A 21,597-nucleotide genomic window follows, 5' to 3' on the forward strand; every position below is an offset into this window, starting at 1 on the left:
CTTTATGAAGTAAATTGGACCTTTAGGCAATTAAGGCATCCCATGCAATTTACCTATTTCTACTTATGAAAATACATTCTCAGGTGTTATAATCACTTGACAATTCTGCCAAATGTAGTATTCTATTGCTGTTAATTCTTAGCCAGTTATACTTCTAATGTATCCCAGGACTCTTATCTTTGGATATAATGGCCCTATCCAGACTTTATTTTTCTATACTTTAAATTTTTAAAGTTTTTGTGTTCTTAGACAAATTATAATCCTGAAGATTTTGGAGAGAGATCCATTCCAGTCATTTTCATGTTTAGTTTTGGCTTCTGGATCACGTGTTGTTATAAAATCACTGCAATTATTATTATTATTGTTGTTATTATTATTATTATTTGTCTTGAATATCTGCTTCAATTTACCTTTCTTAACATAAGAGCTCTGACTAGGATTCAGGAGACCTGCATTTCAATTGGAGTTGCCATGTAAGCGAGGTATGCCGTTTACTCTGATGGAGCCTCGGTTTTACCAGTCCATCAAATGAGGGGGTTGAAATAGGAGATAGTGTAGGCCGCACTCTCTTTGAAATATTACTTTTCCATATGGTTGATCATTTTTCTTAATTTGGTTATTAATCTATTAGTTTAACTTTTGTTTTTAAAAGGGGACAGTTCCTTTAACATTTTTTTTTTTAAAGATTTTATTGGGGAAGGGGAATAGGACTTTATTGGGGGACAGTATGCACTTCCAGGCCTTTTTTTTTTTTTTCCAAGTCAAGTTGTTGTCCTTTCAATCTTAGTTGTGGAGGGTGCCATTCAGCTTCAAGTGTTGTCTTTTCAGTCTTAGTTGTGGAGGGTGCAGCTCAGCTCCAGGTCCAGTTGCCGTTTCTAGTTGCAGGGGGCACAGCCCACCATCCGTTGTGGGAGTCAAGGAATCGAACTGGCAACCTTGTGGTTGAGAGCCCACTGGCCCATGTGGGGATCGAACCAGCAGCCTTCGGAGTTAGGAGCATGGAGCTCTAACCGCCTGAGCCACCGGGCCGGCCCCCGACATTATTATTATTATTTTTTTTTTTTGATAAAGTATTGTGAGAAGCCCATTTGAACCACATAACCTAGGGTGTTTATTTAAGATGTAGATTCTTAAACCCTACAGCACATTCATTAAATCAGACTTTCTAGGGAAGTACTTCTCAGTTTTTAGTGTATTATACATAAGGTCACACAGGGATTTTGTTAAAATGAAAACTTCAATTTGGTGTTTGTGGGGTAGGACCCCAGATTCTGCATTTCTAATAAGCGTACAGGTCATGCTGCTGGTCTGCTGACCACACTTTGAATAGCAGGATTCTCTAAGTTGTAATGGAAGCTCCAACACAGCAAAACCATGTCTTGAATGGAGATAGAATAGCCAGAGGTGGAATGTTTAAAATGCAGCAATCATGCCTAAAATGTGGCATCTGGGTCACATAAAGTAAAGAAGAAAACTGTTGCAGAACAAAAATTATAGAATATAAGTGTAATATGCATAAGGTGCTCTTATGAGTGGCCATATCAGAGAAGCACTCATTGTTACTGTTATTCTAGACTGTGAGAATATGTTGTAGTTCCCAGTATTAGCAGAAAGAAGAAAATTGTTTCCTCTTTACGATTGCTGCTTTACTGCATGCTGTCCACAGAATCTATCTCTCATTTCCTTTCTACACATTTTGCAGAGCCTGTGGCTGGTGTGATCACATTGTGTTTAGTCATAGAAATAGGATCTCTTTTTTCATTCTGTGTGGTGATGAGTAAAGAGATTGTTTCTGTTGAGGTGAGAAAAGGTCTTCAAACTACTTTGTTTTCTAGTAAATAGCAGGCCTAGAGAGACCCTGGGAAGATGCATCACTTCCCTGAGGATTACATTTCTGCTAGTTTTTTTTGGTTTGTTTTTTTTAAAGCTTTTCTTTCTTGAGGTATACTAATGTATAATGTTCTACTAGTTTCAGGTGTAAAATCTATTAGTTTAACTTTAATTCTTCAAAGAGTGTGTTGCTTTGAATTTGAATAGTTTGTGACTGGGTTTAAAATTAGCTTCCATGGACATCCTTTTCCTCAACTGCAGTGCTCAAAGGCAAAAATAGTTTTGTAGAAATGTGTGCATTTGCATGTTTAAATGGGATCTGATTTATATTGTGCCAAGTACCATTACTGACAATTATGTAGGCTCTGAAATGAAGTTATGACTTAAAAATATATGTGGCATATGTTCTACGCCAATTGAAAAATATGCCTAGGGAAACTTTCTTTCTTTCTTTTTTTTTTTTTAAACCCTGCTAAAATCTAAGACTCATGTAAACTGATTTAGTATTTTTTTCCCTTTGCTTAGATATAATATTTATATCATTCAACTTCTGAACATCAGATAGTTTTAAATCACATTTCATGTTGTAATAATAATAATAATTATGAATAGCAATAATAACAATCCTAATGGCAGCTCACACTTATCGAGTTCTTACTAGATGCCTGGCTATGTGCCAAGTGCTTTATATGAATTATCCTTTCACTCTACTTTATAATCTCCACAGTCAAGCTGCTCTGTTTAGTATGTACATATGGAAAATCTTAATACTCAGTTGATATTGCATGTGCGCGCGCGCGCGCACACACACACACACACACACACACACACACACACACACACAACATCCCTTGTGGGGAAAAGAAACAAGAACAGCTAAACACAAAAACAAAAACAAACAAAAACCCTGCAGTCATGTGACAGATTTAGGAAATTCTTTTTATTTACATAGAAATGTGTACACATACTTTCTCTGTACACAGAAAATTCTAAGTATATATACATACATGGTTCTCACATATTTTACAACAAATAGTATGTTAATCTTATTTCTAGATGAAAATAAAAAGATGTCTCCAGATGTTTCACACCAACCACAAAATTACAGAAAACCTGGTGAACTCAGAACAAAAATTTCAAGCCTGTACTACCACACACTAAGCTTAGTACACTTTTTACAAAAGACAAAACCAAACACTGTGCGGATATCAGCAGTAAAAGGAAAGGAATGCAGATGCAAAATAGAGAGCTGAGCTGTTGGCTTTTTGAACAATGTAGTAAAAGGGATTTTGTTGGTTAGGACTGTTGTTGTTTTTCCCTTCAGTCCTCAGTTTAATGTTTTACTTTAACTGATATTTTACAGACAAGAAGGGGGGAAAAGTCAACATCTATTGTAAAAAGAGTTATGATTCCAAGTTTTGGAAACGTTTTTTACTGGTCACCCGTACCCTTTTTTTGTGCTAATGCCAACATCATCCAGTTCTATAATTCAGGATGCTTGTCCACCCCCCTCAGAGAAGATAGGGAGGGAACCAATTGTGAAGAAACATTAATTTGTAAGTAATATCAAAAGACTGGTGAGTCAGGTATCTTGGTTATTAGCACTTGATAATCATTAATAATGCTTAAATGTACTTTATTTCCTCACAGAATTTGATCCCTGACTCAATTAACTAAATTCAAGGAGAACTTAATCTGGGAGGCTAGGAATAATGAATCAATAATCCTGGAAATTCCTCCCTCTGCTTTTAATTTTTTTTTTCCTATTCTAGCAGAAAAAACAATCACTTTCTCTCAATTTCAGAGTTGTTCTACACATGTTTGTGAAAATCATACTACCGAATGAACAGAATGAGATTACACGTTATAGGGTAAATACAGATTTATGACATTTTTGACAATCTCACAGCACTGAATTTGGCAAATGAATCTAAAACCATTATGATCTGATTTATATCCAGATTTGCTTTCCCAATATACCAATATTACCATTCAGATGAGAATCATGAGGGAAGTGACCAACACAGGGTAAGTGTTTTAAACACATTTGCTCAACTCTAGCTCAGATAATAATGTATTTAATTCTACTGTGGCACTGTAACTTCACACACAAGCTTTGAAACAAATTTTACCCCTTAATACCTCATATCAGTAACAGCACAGATGTGGGAAAAAATAGCAATAAAAAAAGAATTCTATGTCAGAAATGTGGTTCATCTATCAAATACAATCTTTTCTGTTACTTTACTGAATCTGCTATTTTTAAGGTAACCTTCCAAAACATATTTCAAGGCAGGCTCATTTCAAGAGCAGTGTTAATCACATGCATAATTCGATTCTTTCTTGTTACATGTTGCTCCCATTGATTCTTCTTTTAGAGAAACAATATTTCGAGGATTTAGCCATCATACATGGAAGTGATGGCTTCATAAACAGTTTGATTCTTCAGATTAAGGTACTTACGATCAAAACAAACACGTCACATTTAAAGATGTTTCTTTTTCTTCTCTTTAAAAAAAAACAATTTGAAAACTTAACATGGAACTAAGGTTCACTGCCAGAAACAAAAGGGATTCTTTACAATGAAGAGCTGGGCTTGGTTCTTGGTCATTCTAATTAAAAGTTTCTTGGTCCTTCATTTTATCACCTTGGAAAGATTCAGCCAGAAGATAAGTATGGAGTCTCACTATGGTAATTGTAGTCAGGACAGACCTTTTGCACGAGTTTATAATCAACACTGTAAAAGGCAATGTAAATGCAAATGACCTTGAAGGGCTTGGAGCACAGCCAAGACACGTGGCTCTGAGTCTGCTCCTGATAGCAGATCTTGGACGGGTCAAAGTTGCACAGGGCGGTCTTCTTCGCCCGATCTGTTTTTTCATACTCAATGCGACAATTGAAAGATTTGGATTCCTTCGTCTCCAAGGTAGACTGTGGGGAGACTTCAAATTCCACGACTTTGGAGGGGGGTACCAAACTCACAGAAACATTGCCCAGGCCTGTGGAATTATGTCGGAAATAAACACTGAAGGTTCCATTTCCATGGTCAACAATTTTCCCCGTGATCAGGAGGTTGAGTTTAACAGTTTTAATGTTGGAATGGAAGTCACCCCATCCAAACATTTTCTTAAATTTTCCCGTTTTTACTATTGGCCTCCGTTTAGTTCTTGTCAGTGGCTCCTGAACCTCGGTGATGTTGGCCAGCCAATCCCAGAAGTTTTCCATGCTATCCGCATATGCCAAGTGTCCGGGCTTTGGGACTGGAGACTGTTTAACAAACAGGCGCAGGGGATTGATGACCCTTGAGTGCACCACGTTTGCGACCAATGTCCCCGGGGCATCTTTGTCTTCCCAATCCAGCCCCTCTGTGGCATGCACCACTTTTTTACTGTCACAGAATAACTGTGTGGAAAGAAGAAAGAGAAATAAAGTTTAGGTTAGGCTTTGAGCACTCGCGTACTACAAAGCCAAAGCATAAGCAAAATTCTTGCAATATTATTTCGACTCTTGCTAAATAGCATTTCACACACACAGCTGGGCTCAGCAGTGTAACAAAATGAGCATTTAATTTCAAGCAATGTAAATCTGTGGGTACAAAAAATTAGAATGATGAGTTAAAAAAAAGAATGGTTCATTTTAATGGGCTTTTAGTCTCTGTTTCCTAATCTTTATAATTCTGTCTTTCCAGATTGGGGGAAGTAGTATATTTTGGTATCCCATTTGATAAAAATATCAAATGTGTGAGATTTTTAAAGTAGAAGACAACTCTAGAATGCTGAACGTTTCTCCCAAGGAGCTAGAAACCATCTGAATATAAGATATTCATAAGTCTTAAATATATTTTGAAATATTAAGGATATTATGTTCAAAGGCTTATGTCATATAACTTCATGGCTTTTGACATAATTCCATCTCAAACTGTAACAAAAAAAGGAGTGTGAATAGTAATAGAAAGTTTCAGTTGAAAAATATAATTTCAAATTTAGTTGCCTTTAGAGAAACAAATAAATTGGAAATGTATGTTTTGAATTAATTATTAGACTATATATGATATAATACATTTTATTACCACTGAATCACACCCTGAAAGATAGAATTGCTAAGAAAGAGTTATGTGCATGTGGTTTATAGTTTACACAATATTTTGGTTCAAATGATATGCACAGAAACACAGCACTTTATCTGCATTTGATTTTTATTTTCATTATTTTTGTAGTAGTTTAAGAGTCCCCATGATTTCTAAAAATCAATTATTTAAGTCAGTAAGGATTTTGAGGGACCGAATCATAATCTATGAAACTATTGCCTGGAGTGAATATTTATAAATGAGTAATAAAGTCCGGAAAATAGAGGTTTATAGTGGAAACACAGATAGCCTTTTATCTCTAATAGCACAAACCATGCTGGTAATGATTCTCTGGAAAACTGTCAGCATGATGAAATGGATGAGAAAGAAGTCAGGCTGTGTTTACGTACTATTTCCCCAACACTTTCATATATGGCAAAGTACCTGGTAAAACTAGTCTCAGATTATTACAAGTATTATTGCTTTCAATTGTCCAATTTTGGAAAACAAAACAAAACGAAAGAAAAGACCTAGCCTGGATTATAAACATTACACTCAAGTACATGGCAGAGTTTAATAACATGAGATTATCTTTTACATGTTCATAAAAGTTTAAAAGTTTAAGTTCTAATAGAGTTTTGTGAAAACTGTTTTTACCTACACCTTGTCCCCAAGATCACTTTAGAGTGAAAATCTGAGAATTTAAATGTATGTGTGGGTTTTCCTTTTTTTTTTTTTTTTTTTTGGCTTTGGGAGGGGGAGTTCATAATAATTATTGGCCCCTTTGATTAATTTCCTGAAGACTTTTCTTCTTCATGTCTAGTATTTTTAAAAATTATATTTCCTTTACTTAAATTACTGAAGTTTGGTAGAAGGGCAAATTCATAGGATGTACATTCTTACTATTTTGAGAAGTTAAATCCATACTACCTGTTCTTGTGTGCTTACATATCCTGAGTTGATTCTTCTTTTTCTCTCCTGGTGTTGAAAGGCTGGTTTATTCACCATGAAAAGGGGATTATTACTCAGGATTTCTGGCTCAAAATAGCCTGGGTATTTCTGATACTGTACTAGCTTTCTGATTTTGGACATTCTTAATTATGATATGCACAGACCTCATTCAAATTAACTGGTAAGAGCCCATGGAGTTAGTACGGGCTCCAGTTACGATGGGAGTTTCCGGAGAACTAACGCAGCCGGCCCAAGTACCATCTCCAGCGAGAGTTCCAAGGGCACATGCGCAGATAAGAAACCCCTCACTGATCAAGGTCTAATTTCTCTTTTCTGTGACTATGATTCTTGTTGCCCAGAGCCTATTATCAATTTTTCACCTCTTTCCAGTATTTCATGAGATGTACCTTGTTGGTCAGTTCTGACAGATATACCTTCCACTTGCTGGGAATATCTGTTATTTCCCTGATGTCTACTCTCCTATGTGGTACCATTTCCTAACCTCTTCACTCACTTCTGCCTTCCTTCCTCTCTTTCATAGGGTAAATCCCTTCTGAAAAATTCCCCATTTAGCTTGTTTTTAAAAAATATCTCAGTTCTTACCTTCACACACCATGCTGCTGATTAAATATTTTTTCACTCACAAGTATAACAACAATCTTTGCTATTACCATTACCAACATGCTCTTTTTCTCCCTTAAGATGTTTGTTTTACATTACACATTTTCCTGATTTTTTTTCTTCCTGAATAATTTTTCTTGGTGTAACACTTGGTCAAGTCTCCTTACTTTTCTGTTAATTGAAAACCTATAAACATTGAACATAGAAACATCGTTCAATGATTAGTAAGTTTGAAATCATGTAGCACCTTAATGTATTTTAATAAGTTAACTGGTATTGGTACATTTTAGAATATGTGATAGACCCCTTAGGAGACAGAAATTATGAGATCCTTTCATTATTTAGAGATAAGACTTCTGCTGTGATGGTTCTGAGATTACTCAGTGATAATAATAATAACAAAAATGGCCATTTACAGAGACTTTTAAAAAATTTGAAGATTTGCTTTGTAGTACTTTATGTTGTAACAACTTGATCCAAACACGTGACTCACCCTAAAAAGTATGTTTAAAAAAAAGTCTAAGCTTATCAAACAGATAAAGTAGGTGTGATTATTATTTTTTTTTAGAAGGACTTCTCAACTTTTCAAAAAAGATTCTCCAAATGAGAATTTCAAATGGGATTTGATTTCTAAAAAATACATTCTAACACAATACTTTTTGGGTTCAAACCTGCACAAAAAGCCCTTGATTTTAAAGTTGGCTTATATAAAATAATAATACAATTTAACTAATAGCACAGATCTATAATTGTTCTCTGTTTCAGTGAAAACACTCACTGACAGTTCCTGAGATGAAAAGTAGATGTATATCTATTTTAAGTTTTTTCTTTGCCCTAGACTATTACATTTCTTACTTGTTTTGACAACAACATTAAGCAAGTTGAGAAAAGCTGTGTAGAACTTCATCTGTTTATTACTTTAAAATAATACTTCCTGATCTCTACTCTCCTATGGACAGTTCTCACAAATACTGATTTCCAACTCTAAAGCCAAATCTCAAAAAACTGTCAGATAATGGTGTATAATTTTAAAAGGGTAAATATATTTCTAGTTGTCTTAAAAAGCTAACAGTTGTACCTCCTCTTGCAACTTCCTCTCCCTTTGGTGTAACTCGTTCAGTCTTCCCCCTGAAATATTTCCTTAAAATGCATGCCTCACTGCTGAGAGAGCACCCTCTCCTATACCAGGTCTACATACATGGTTGCATGACATAAGATCCCATGTCATACAAGGCTCATGCTTATCCTTAAAAGACCTAATCATAGATGACTAGGGTTGAATGAGTCATACTCCTGCTCCTTACTCATCCATATACTCCCGAAATGGAATCATCATGGTGGAAAAAGCATGGGATTCGGTGTCCGATTACCTCATCACCTCTCACTTAAGTGTTTGATATGAATCCCAGTTTTTTCACCTATATCTCCTTTCTGGTTGATTGTAAGGAGTACATAAAAGAACAGATGGAAGTTACTGAGCCCGATCTCTGGCAAAAGGCATTCAATGACTGACAACTCTAGCATGGTTCAGTGGATAGTCCCATGCCTTCTATCCAAGAATTGTCTTCAAAGGGTTTTATGAATTCTCCAGCCTCCTGGAAACTGATTATGGTTAATCAAAAAACGTGTTCAGTGCCATATGATACATTAATGACTGAGTAGAAATCAACCTTCTCAACTCCAGAGCATCTATCAAATGTTTCCTTGTGTTTCCAGTCTCACTAGCATCTGCGTCATAGCCAGATCACAGGCACACATGATCTCTCTTTACCAACAAAATGTGTTTGGGATCTTTAATTCCAACCTACCAAATGAGTCAGCAAGGGGGGCTGAAAGTACAAGGCGTCAGGCAGGTGCCCTCATTCCTAAACAGACAATTTCCATGAGACACCTACTGGGAGAGGGCTGTTGGTGGTTCTGAACCTGTTGGCAAACTACTCCGTTCAAGGCGAAGTTGTTAGATGTTTTATACAAAGCATATGGCTGTATCCCCCTGGTTATTTTGTACTTGCTGAGGCTCTCTATGCTAATATTGGTATCGCTGCTATCTTTGTCCCATCATATTACTATAATAATGCAAAAACATTTAACCACAAGCACAAAATGGAGTTTAAAAAGGGGAGCAAAAGAGGAATTGCTGTGCTTTATCTGTTTGAACATTCCCTGATTTCAACACATTTATCAAAGCTTAAGTAATTTATGTCTTGGCAGGGTGTATCAATTTCACAAAGCACACACATTAGCTAGATACAATGATATCATATTAGCTTTCTCTGCATCTCACAGAAGAGCTCAAAAAGATTAATAAAAGCTGAAACCTTCATCAATTAAATGAAGCAGGTGGAAGGAAGGGAGTAGAGGAAGAAAACTGTATTTCATTTCAGCTCTCTTGTTTTCAGGGGGAAAAGCTGACAGGTTCAAATCATTCATCATAACAAGCTGGAGTTGAATTTCACTGATAATTAAATGCATTTTTTCCCAAGAGGCAGAGAAGCTGCAATGAATTTTATAGTAGCAGATGTGAGAACTGTCACGAATTATGGAAATAATTTATAAACTAAAAAGCATCTTCCTCTGCAAATACTATATCAGAAGATTTTTTCAACCATATCTATTATGTATTTTCAGTAAAGTTTTTATTTTAGAATAATTTTGTTTACAGAAAAGTTGTGTAGTACAAAGAATTGTCATATACACTACACCCAGTTTCCTGTATTGTTAATATCTTGGTGCAACTAATGAACCAATATTAACACATTATTATTAACTAAAGTCCATGCTTTATTCAGATTTCCTTAGTTTTTTTGTTTTTTTCTTTTTCCTAATGGCCTTTATTTGCCCCAGGATTCTATCTAGGATCCCACATTACATGGTCCTAATGAATCCTTAGGTTTGTCTTGGCTGCAGTAGATTTGAGTCTTTCCTTGTTTTTGATAACCTTGAATGTTTTGTGGAGTACTGGTTAGGCATTTTGTAGAACGCCCATCAATTTGAGTTTGATATTTTTCTCATTATTAGATTGGAGTTATGGGTTTGGGGAAGAAGAACACAGAAGTGTCATTTTCGTCTTTATCTCAATGGTACATTCTAATAAGATGACTTACCACCATTGATATGAATCTTTATCTTCTGGCTTAGGTAGAGAAGATCTTTTTTAAAGTTTTGCTTTCAGAATTCTCATAAGGTTATACATTTTTGTTATCATAAGCTTAATTTACATTTAATTCAGTGGCACTTAGTTTAGGATTTTTTTTTTTTTTAAGTTAGGAACTCTCAAGCATTTCAATTTGTAATTCCTTACCACATTACTAAATGATCTAAAATAACCTCATTTTATTTGTTGTTTAGGAGTCATACACCGCTTATAAATGACTCTGCCAATGTTACATGCTACGTGTCTGTCACCATCATTACTATTGCTATTTTATTTTTATTTCACATTGACTTCTTAAAAATTGGGGCAATTTTGGTAATTGATAACTTAATAAAAAAAAGCTTATTCTATAAATATCCTCCATAGCGTTGGAATTACTTTCTGACTGTATTAGATTCAAATGCCTTGTTTCTCAATTTTGAAGCCAGTCTATTGTATTTGATTCTACACATCCCGTGAGTCAGCATCAACCTTTAGCTGGGCCTTCTTTGCAGGTCAACCTGTTGACCAAGGGAAATGGAGCTAATGAAAGAGAGCCTCACAAAGCAGTGTTCTATATTCATAGTGCTCTGGGTGCTGCAAAACCATGGATGCTACTTGGTTTCCCTTGGGATCTGGGACAGTCAGACCTTTGCCATAATTATGCTAGAACACTTTTCTATACATTCACCATTGTGGTAGCTTTGCTTCTTCTCTGTAGTTGCATGGTGGCTGGGTCCTAAACTCAGGGGGTGGGGGCAAAGGGGAGAGATGGTGGGGTTGGGGGAGGGGAGGAGCTTTCTCTACAGCCAGTGGATAATAGAAAGGAAGTTAAGGGCATTTAAAGCTTTGAGCTTCTGAGGTTCAAATTCCATTCAATACATACTGTACCATTATCAGTCCAGGTAGCTCTCTCTCCATTCTATAGCAGTCCTAACAGGTGGTATTTTTCTTATTTAAGTAAACACTAATGGACGAGATATCATCACTGGCCTTGGTGTCCCAGTCCAGTGTTTGAGCTCTAACAGACACGTTTATTTAGCATCTACTGACTTCTCACTCTCATGGCACCAGAGGAGTAGGAGGCTTGAATTTCCTCAGTAACTGAAGCTTAGCACTTTAAGCTCACTGCCTCCTGACTTTAACACACCTTGTTTAAGAAAATGGGAAGCCTAAAATAGTTTAGAAATATTTCCACAAAATATCTGCAGGGGTAAGTTTATTGCTTCACTGACTTTTGCCTATCTCTGCAATCATATGAATGCTACTGTACTCCCACATTGCACTTGGGAATTACTGGACAGGAGAAAAAGTGGAGTGAACCAATCAAGTCTGTGTATTGTAGAAAAGAATCCGTCGGCACATCCTCTAGTGGCTGAATTCACCCAATCAGAGAAACTGTGCCAAGAGTGAAGGAATGAATGAAAGATATAGGGCGATGAACTTGATCAAGACAGGTAAGAACCGAAGCAGAACAGTGAGGGATGGAAACAGTAGTGATTTGATCTACTGGAAGGAGTTGTGGTCAGGAACACTGGACTAAAAATCCGACACTGTCACTTATGGTTCCATCATCCTGTGCAGGCCACGTCCCCTTTTGGTGCCTAGTTTTCTCAACAGTAAAATAGTGAAAAGAAAAGGTTGGAGCTGCACTTCAAAAAGATAAAGGAGGCTGAGGTAGAAAGTAACTAGAGGTAGGTGGGTCGACGGTCAGGAACACTTGCAAGGTGGTGAGTTCGGTAGTTTAGAGAGGAAGTGAGGAGACCTGGAACCACGTAACAAATGCATGCATTCATTGTTAATCACTGATTCAACACATGTTTTTCACATGCCTTCCAGGTGCATTCCTTATGCTCTAGGCACTGGAAATACACTGCTGAACAGGGCAGATATAGTTCTTCTCTTCATATGATTTGCAGAGGAACAGGGGAAAAACATTAAATAAATAATCATACATAAATAATAGCTCACTTACTTATTGCTGTCATAAGGTTATCAGTATAACAGGAAGCAGGGAGAGCTAGTCTGCAATAGGGGAAGCAATAGTGCAGGGGTTGAATAGAATTGAACAATTAATTACTTTATTCTGAGGAGAGAAATAAAATCCAAGATAGTTAGCTGATAGTTGATAATGAATGAATTCGTGACAAGAAAGCGAATCGATTTTGGTATTTATATTCCTTTTTTCCTGTTCCAAAACGGGATTGATTTGTTTATAATTACTAATGAGAGTGTGATAGCATTATAAGACAATAGTTATATTTTTTCTAGTGGAAGGAAAGCTAATGTTTTTCTTTTTTTCCAGCTTTATTGAGGTTAATTGACAAACAAAATTGTAATATAGTTGAAATGTACGTGATGATTTGAGAGACGTTTACGTTGTGAGAGGATTCCCACCATCAAGTTAATGAACACATCTATCACCTCACATAGTTCTTTTTTTCTCTTTGTAAGAATCTTTAAGAAAGGATTCTTAGGAAATTTCGATTATACAAGACAGTGTCATCCGTGAGAGTCATCCTGCTATCCATTAGATCCTCAGCACTTATTCATCTTATCCCTGAAACTATATGCCCACTTCCCTTAACTATAAATAAGCTCCAACGTTCAGTCAGTGCTGGCTTCCTGACCTGGAGGCTTAGTGATCAGAGATGGGCACCTTGGCAGGCCTTGTCTGTCACCCTTAAACTTCAAAGAGTTGTGGAAGGTTTAAAATATCTATTCTGGGACAGTCAGATCTTTGCTACAATTAAGGTATAACCCTTTTTTTTAAATAATACTGTATAACTAGTACAGTACAGAGGGTGCCAAAAAAAATATATACACATTTTAAGAAAGGAGAACTATATTAAAATTGTAATACTCAATATATACTGATAACAAAAGATGAATACAAGTCACATTTGACTTCTGCAATTACAAGAGGTGCTCAAAGTGGTTACCATCAGCGTCCAAACTCTTCTGATTATGGCAAACTACTGCTTGAGCAACGTTGATCAAAGTGTCCACTTGTATACATTTTTTAGGCACCCCTGGTATATGTTTCTTGATAATAAATAAAGTATGTTCTGGATAAATAACAACATTCTGAAATAATGTAGATTTTTCTTTATGTTTACAAGTATGTTAAAATATGCTAATAGACAACAAAGCTGACTAATGTCTATGAATTTCACAAGAATTGATGAATGTTGTAAATGAAAGATAAAATATAACAACCTAAAGTTTTCTTGTGCAGTCATAGAATTGAAGGGGCAGCTATACCTCAAAAGGATGTTTTCAGTTTTCTGTGTTTATAGTAATTATAAAGTATTTACAGCCTGTACCGGTTTACCATAAAACACTTGCTGTAACATATACAATACACAATGCATAGATTTAATAGATCACGTGCCATTAACAAGGAAGGCCATACCCTTAACTATTTTACAGTACACCAAAACATATAGTCCTCTAGTCCTCTGTTCATAAAAGAAAAATATGACTTTCCAGGATCAGGCGAAATGAGCTTAATGCTCCAAACTGGTGGATTTGTATCAAGCTGGGAGAGTTGGCTTTTTCTTGATAACCGGACTGGCATATGCTATAAGAGATAAATTGATACAGATCTGTACAAATATTTTCTAAAGGCAGCTGGCTTGCCCCTCTTGGATATCATGAAAGCATTTGTTAATGTTTTTTTTCTGAATGACAATCACTGCTGAGTGCCAGTTTGGAAGAATAACTGGTTTGTTTAATGGATCTGTTTATAATATTGTTCATGATGGAATATATATAGCTAACCTTTCATTATTTCACTGGGAATACTAGCTCAAGCCAAGGACCCCCAAAGTGACCATTGTTATATAATCTAGAGGTGGCTTGCAGATGCCATTATAGCTAAGGAATTATAAATCAATAATGAACGGTGGTGTAAAGCATATAGATATATCTTATATAATTGGATCACTTCAACAATTCTGTCCAGTAGTTAATAAAATGACAACCTGCTCAGCAGAAAAAAACAAAACACAAAATCTTGTCATGATTGAACTCAGCATTCCAATACAGTATTTTTGCTTGTAAACAAATCTTGGAAAGCATTTTCTCTGGATAGAAATTTTACAGAATATTATCCCTGCTGACAAAACAGGAACACATACCTGCTGGACAACATACAATGTTATATTGATGATTAGTAGGATAGCTTGCCCCAGAGTCGTATTTCTGGGGTTCCATTACAGAACTGTCACAGCAGATTAAAAGAAGAATGGCATAAGGGAATGAAGGATGATAGAATCAAATATATATCGATGTATTAATTGTACCTATTAATATTTTGTGGCATAATGTGGCATTGTTTCAAAATTCATTTTGCAGGTTGAATAACAAATGATTGCTTAGGAGAAGAAAGCTAAACAGCAGGCATTCTTTCTGCTGAGTGGCAAATTCACTTACCTTCCTGATATCTTTTAATAGCTACCCTTTACACTTTTCTGAATTGATACAAGAAATAACAGGAAACATAAATGTGAAGACAGAAACCTTAGCAGTAAGAGCCAAAAAGCTAGATTGCAATGCTTGGCAGAAGTTTTAGTGCTAAGGTTAAATATGGCAATTCTTATTTTATCTTGATGACATTAAATCTGGAAAATCAATGATACAACCTCTGCAAAAAATTGTACACACACACACATTCTGACACACAGAAATATCATGTGTATAAACACAGGTGTGCATGCACATACCATAATTTCTATAAACATTTAAGAAAAATGGTGTGAAACAAAACAGATTTCATTTCTGTGTTAGCAAGCTGAATAAAAGGGGCTCTTTAACAAATTACGAACAAGCTAGAAGCAAACGTAAAGATACATTGTGGTAGGTGGCAGCTATAATATTATAAATATTATGATCTGGCCATGCTTCCAGAGTAAAACAAGATCAGACTGCCATCTCGTAATGCAAGTTTTGAAAGTCAAATATTCTTTTGATAATGAAATAGAAACAGTTCTATTGCAGTTAAGGAATAAATGACTCAGCATGGTAAGTGGCACTGTTTTCACCCATGTGTCCTTATAACCCCCTATCCAAGTTTTCTGTGCACAAGAAGAGCTTCACATGGCAGAACACATACATACTTCTGAAATATAATGGCCTGCGAAAGACAACATGAGTCTGTGTCTTGACTTCTAAAAGCTGGCATGTAAAAAGGAATGTTGCAACAGAGGGAAGAGCGGTCAAAGGAGGAATAGAAATGGGAGATATTGCATTTTTATGTAAGTTTAGGCAGAATTAAATGTGGGATGAGGAAACATGGGTTCAGCGTGGTGGGTGGGGACAGGACATGGGCATTAGGGGAAGTGAATATGTGTATGGCTTTGCATTTTACCATCAAATCCATTTGATATTTAAATCTTCAGGTACCATGAATCTGGCAATTAGCATATATTGCCTGTGATGGTTCATTTTAGGTGTCAACTTGGCTAGGCTATAGTACTCAATTTTTCAAATACTAATCTGGGTGTTGCTTTGAAGGCATTTTGTCGATGTGGTTAACATCTACAATCAGTTGGCTGTTTTTTTGTTTTTCTGTTCAGAATGTCAGCATTTATTGGCTACATTCTTTCACCAAACACAACCTCTTTGATTTAAAATAATTTATCAAATAGTTTTAGATACGTAGTATACTTCACTTATATGTAAACATTTGCAGTCTATTGGGGATTTTTACAGGATCTTACATAAATGTGCTGCTTTATCATGATCCAATATAAATATGTTTTTTTAAGATCACCGACAGTTTCCATACTGTAAAATACCTATTTAATAAAAAGACACAAATGCATAGTACTTGTGTATATGAAACTGATCATTAAAATTATTTTTCCAATAATCACTCCTGACATTTATACTGAGAATTGCAGTGTCTTCATAAATAATCTCAGTTGATTATTATACCTACTTTGTGAGGTATGTAGGGCAGGAAATAGCCTTAAAGAGCTTGCAAGGCTGCCCAAGGCCCAAGTTTTGAGAGGCAGCAATAAATATACATAACAGGGCTACTGGATCAAGTCACTGTTCGTTCCACACTAATACTCTAATGGGCCTGATACCAAACAAACAAACAAACAAAAAAACAAAACAAAAAAACCCTCAATCAATATAGTGTAACAGATTTGCCTTATAAATAAAAATTTGCTCTCATTACAAAATATAAATTTATTCTAGAAAATGAAACTAAGAAAACTGAGGAAAATTAGTATAACAACTCTTAATATTTTAATATTGATTCATAGTTTCTCCCTATGTGATATAAATAGTACATATTTTATATATTATTTTGAATTATCTTTAAGGAAAATATATAGTATTCAGTCACATAATCACTCAGATGCTCTAGAGGAAAAAAAATCTTTCTATCACTAAGAGTACAATCTAAATTCAAATCAGGGTCAGTTTCCTCTAAGCCTCCTCCATAAATCTTGAAGGACACTTTACATTTGTCATCAGTCCCAATCAGAGGGATCTTGGATCTCTGGGCAGGAGCAAGCTGCCTCTGCTCTGGGCCAGCTGGGGCGGCAGCCATACCTTCATTGCCCAAGGGGCCCTGCTCAGCCCTGGTCTTTGCATCTACGGCACTGTCTTCAGAGTCATGCTTTCATCCTTTTGTCCATTCTCTGTGCCTTCCAGTCCAGGATGGCAACATTTCTGGTGGTATAAAGTTCTTAAAAACTAGTCAGTCTCCTGTGTAATTCACTGGGTCCAAGCCCTCAAGAGCCCTCCACACGTCTTTCCTGGATAATAGCATCTCTACTCCTGGTTGCTGCTGAGACGGTTGATTGGATCCATGTGTCATACATCTGCATGTCTTTAGCAAAAGTTGTCCAGCTACACCTTTGCTGTGTGCTCCAGAGCAATCACTTTGACTCTAAGCAAAGGTGGGCCTCATTCACTCAGTTGAAATGTCTTAAAATGCAAAATTGTGGTTTCCCTGAGGAAGAAGAAATCCTGTCTCAAGACTGTAGCATCAACTCTTCCTGGAGAGTTTCTAGGGCCTGCCCTACAGATGTTGCATTTGCCAGTCCCCACGATTACTAGAGACAATTCCTTGAAATACAGCTCTATATTCTATCTATCTATCTATCTATCTATCTATCTATCTATCTATCTATCTATCTATCTATCATCTATCATCCATCTATCTTCTATCAATCTAATGATCTATCCTTCTGGTTCTGTATCCTGGAGAATTCTGAACACTGCCTTTTGATTTTAATAATTATGTTCATGTGTGAATATCCTATTTTCATGACTCAATTAGCCTCTTGCTTTCTTATATTGTCTATAGAGCCTAATACAGGGATCCTTGGTGGGGACTTAATCATAGGTTCCGATTTAGGGTCAAGCAACTCTTGTTGCTCCCATTGTAAACTGTGACAGTTTAGATCACTGTACTTGTCACATTGTTTATTATTATTATTTCTTTTGAACTTGACTCTTCCTCTTGTAAACTCTTTGATAGCAGCTACTATATCCTGTTCACCTTTATGTCTCCAGGTTATCACAGATTCACAATAAGTGCCTAGTAAGAACAGAATACATCAGTCTGACTGGCACTGTGTAACATCCTGGACCTTTCACAACGTCTTATTTCCTTAAGCTTTACTCTTGGCCACTTTAGGAAATGTTTTAAATGTTAAATAAATGTCTTCAATAAAGTAGTCAAGCAGGAAAAATTGTGGAGATGGGGAATGAGGAGTTATAAGTTGGGGAAATGAAACTGAATAATGGGCAATAATAATTTGGTAGAAAAATGAAACCTAAATCAAAACATTTTGAAATAATACTTGAAAAAGTTGGTACAATTATTAAGATAATTAATTTACAGTGTTATATATATTTTAAAAAGACTAAATTCTACTACTTTCAAGGGGTAATCATTCCCATGAGATCTCCATCAGGCGTAAGCTGATATTAACTCACAGGTCTGTAAGCCTAGACTTTACCTGGAGTTCAAGATCTATATAGCTAGCTTTCTAACAGAGCAGTTCACTTGAATTGAACCATGAAAAGTACACAACACCAGTTTTGCACTTCATAAAACATAATATGATTCCTCTATGGTAGTATAAGTACCAGTTAAAAATGGGTATAAAACTTTTTTAAAATGCGGGGGCCCGGGAAGGAAGGCTGTGAGCTCTTTGTTATAACTCAACTGATTGGAACCCTTCCTCATTCAATCTCTACTGGGCTGGCGTTCTGCTTGCACAATGTCATGCACTTTGATGCTTTGCTTACAACCAGCACAGCCAACTATATGTACTGGGAGCTCTCTTTCAGTCCTCTGATACTTGGCTAAGATTGGTTGTGGCTTTTTTCCTTCGGGTCTGCAATCATTTGCAATCAAGTCAAAATCAAAGTCTCTTTTATCTTTCTGGCACTGTCCCCCATAAAATGTCTTTGGCAATTGGATGGACCAGGTCACTCCCCACCTTTTGGGTTCCCAGCATTATACTTCTATAATAGCACCTGAAGTAGTTGGTCTCTCATTACACTGAATTCCTTTAAGTTAGGGACATTTTCTTATGCTTTGCTGTACTCCCAAGGCCCAGCACAATGTCTGAAATAAAGTATACATTTAGTAAACATATGCTGCTGAAAAAGTTTAACCCTCCCCATAAAGTGTTAATATCATTTCAATATTAACTGCATGACTTGGTTAAATTTTCCCCTGAGATTTTATGTATTGCAAAATCATTCCTGGCCTGTACTCAAACCACCATATAACATTTTAAAAATTATTGGGCATCAAATTCATAAAGTTTAACTGATTGTGGTGTTTGTAGAAAACCTGGTGAGGGAAGCCGTGCTTGAGGAAAGAATAAAATGGGATGTTACAAACAATTCTTGACGCAGTCCTGGCCACTCTGGCCCTTGCAGACTCGAGCAAAATCCCAGAGTCTGGGATCCAGAAGAGAAAGGTTGTTGGGTTAGGTTGAGAGCCACGGTCAGATGCAGGAAGGGACCTAGGAAAGGGATACTGTGGCTTACCCTATTTAAAGAGGGAAAGGAAGAAACAGATTACTGTGAAGAGTGTCCTCCCGTGTCCAGGGGAGAATTAGCACAGCATCCACTGAATTGCTGAGGGGAAGGTATATGTTTCCAGGAGTGTCCATGTCAAAGAGCAGGACTAGGAAGGAGTTATTCAGATAAGTTAGTGTTGTGGGGAGAACTGACTCTTTCCAGACTAAAAATGTTCTGGATCACATAGGTAAATGTTGCATTTCTCACTGAATTGCACTTGGCTCTTATAGACATATTTAACAATCTATTAAACAAGCCAGAATACTTAGTAACCAGTGGAAATCTCCCCAATGTGTTATTGGGGAAGGAGGAACAATCAATGAGTAACTAGATCTTTATGTACAAATAAGTATTAAGAACAAATCAATCTGTTAATTAAACTTGGTTCACTTTGGTGCTTATCGAGCAACTATGGTGTGCAGAATACATGGGTAACATTCCCTCCTTTGGAACTTACAATGGAATGGACGGGGCTGCATGCACAGGGACGAGCTTTGAAGTGGGGGCAGAGGGAGGAAGTCCAGAGGCTGAGAAACTTGAAGTGTAGACTTAACGCTCAACAATGTCCATCCCTCATGTGATAATAGGGTCATTGGTCCTTATTTCCTTTCAGATTTCCCTCTTGCAAATACATTCTCCTCCCTTTGCCACCTAATCTTTCCTATCTAGCACATTTCCATCCAATAGTAACTTAGCCCAGAACCTCGAATGATTCTTGAGCCCTCTCTTGTTTTCACCCTCCCGTATCTAATTCATCATTAATTCCTGTATTCTCTTCCCAAATCTGTTTTGAATCTGTCTACCTCTCTTCACCTCCACTGTCTCCTCCACCAACAATGCGATCTTATCTCTCTCCTGGATACCTTCAGAACCTCTTGTGTCCAATCTTGCCCTTTCAATCACCAGACACCACCCAGAGTCACCGGTATACAACTAGACTACGTCCCTTCTCTGCTCAAACTCATCAGCGTATTCTGTTGCATTAAGAATGAAATTCAGAGACTTTGTAGGGTATCTGATGCACACTTGTCTTATTAGGGAATCTACTTCACGGACGGTGTAAATGCCTGACCACTGCAGTGTACACCTGAAGCTGAAGCTGAATAACAATGAATGTCAACTATAATTTAATATATATATACATATATATTAAATATATATGTGTGTATATATATATATATATATATATATATATACACATATACATACATATGTGTATATATATGTGTGTGTATATATATATATATATATATATATACACATATGTATATGTATAGTCTCAGGATGTGGAATATAGCATAGGAAATAGAGTCAGTGGAATTGTAACAGCTGTGTATGATATCAGAGGGGTAGTAGATTGGGGGAGAGGGTTATCATTTTGTGAGGGGTGTAAATGCCTAACTATTACATTATTTTGTATACCTGAAACAAACAAACAAAAAAAAAAACAACAAAGAAGAAAATTCAGACCCCTCAAATAGTGAACGAGTCCTCTGGCTATGGCTCCTTCTACCTTTCCAATGTATATTCCACTTACTCCTATGTGGTAGCCTTCTGGGACTTTCTTTCAATTCCTCTTGAAAACCTTCAGAGAACTTCACTCATTGTTCTCTTAAGATACATTAATATCCTGCCTCATTTTACCTCCTCTCACTAGATTGCAAGTTACTTTGAGTCTCCACTAACATCCATCCCATACATATTTTGGGGGGCACCTCTGTGTTCCAGCAATGGTGAAAAGACAGTCATAGCTCCCACTTCATGGAATATAGTCTTTAGTGGAGTGGACTGACAAAAAACATGTAAACAAACACATTTACAAAATAAATACAAACCATGGAGAATGCAGAGAGGCAAATCAATAGGAGATACACCAGAGGATAGGGTGGGTCACTGTAGAGTGGGTGGCAGAAGGACATGGCAATTAAGA

At 36.5% G+C, this 21,597-nt stretch overlaps 1 protein-coding gene across 1 annotated transcript in view; it reads right to left on the bottom strand.

The window, feature by feature from the left end:
• Positions 1 to 2,750: 2,750 nt before the first annotated feature.
• NXPH2 (neurexophilin 2) overlaps positions 2,751 to 21,597 on the bottom strand; it is a 107,410-nt gene continuing 88,563 nt past the window's right edge. The window contains exon 2 of the mRNA XM_019752560.3: positions 2,751 to 5,232. Within this exon, the coding sequence (XP_019608119.1) occupies positions 4,489 to 5,232 (744 nt within the window). The 3' untranslated portion in view covers positions 2,751 to 4,488. The remainder of the gene's footprint in view (positions 5,233 to 21,597) is intronic.

Source organism: Rhinolophus sinicus, chromosome 17 (assembly GCF_057876585.1).
Source record: "Rhinolophus sinicus isolate RSI-liver-muscle chromosome 17, RSI-T2T, whole genome shotgun sequence".
NCBI lineage: Eukaryota > Metazoa > Chordata > Mammalia > Chiroptera > Rhinolophidae > Rhinolophus > Rhinolophus sinicus.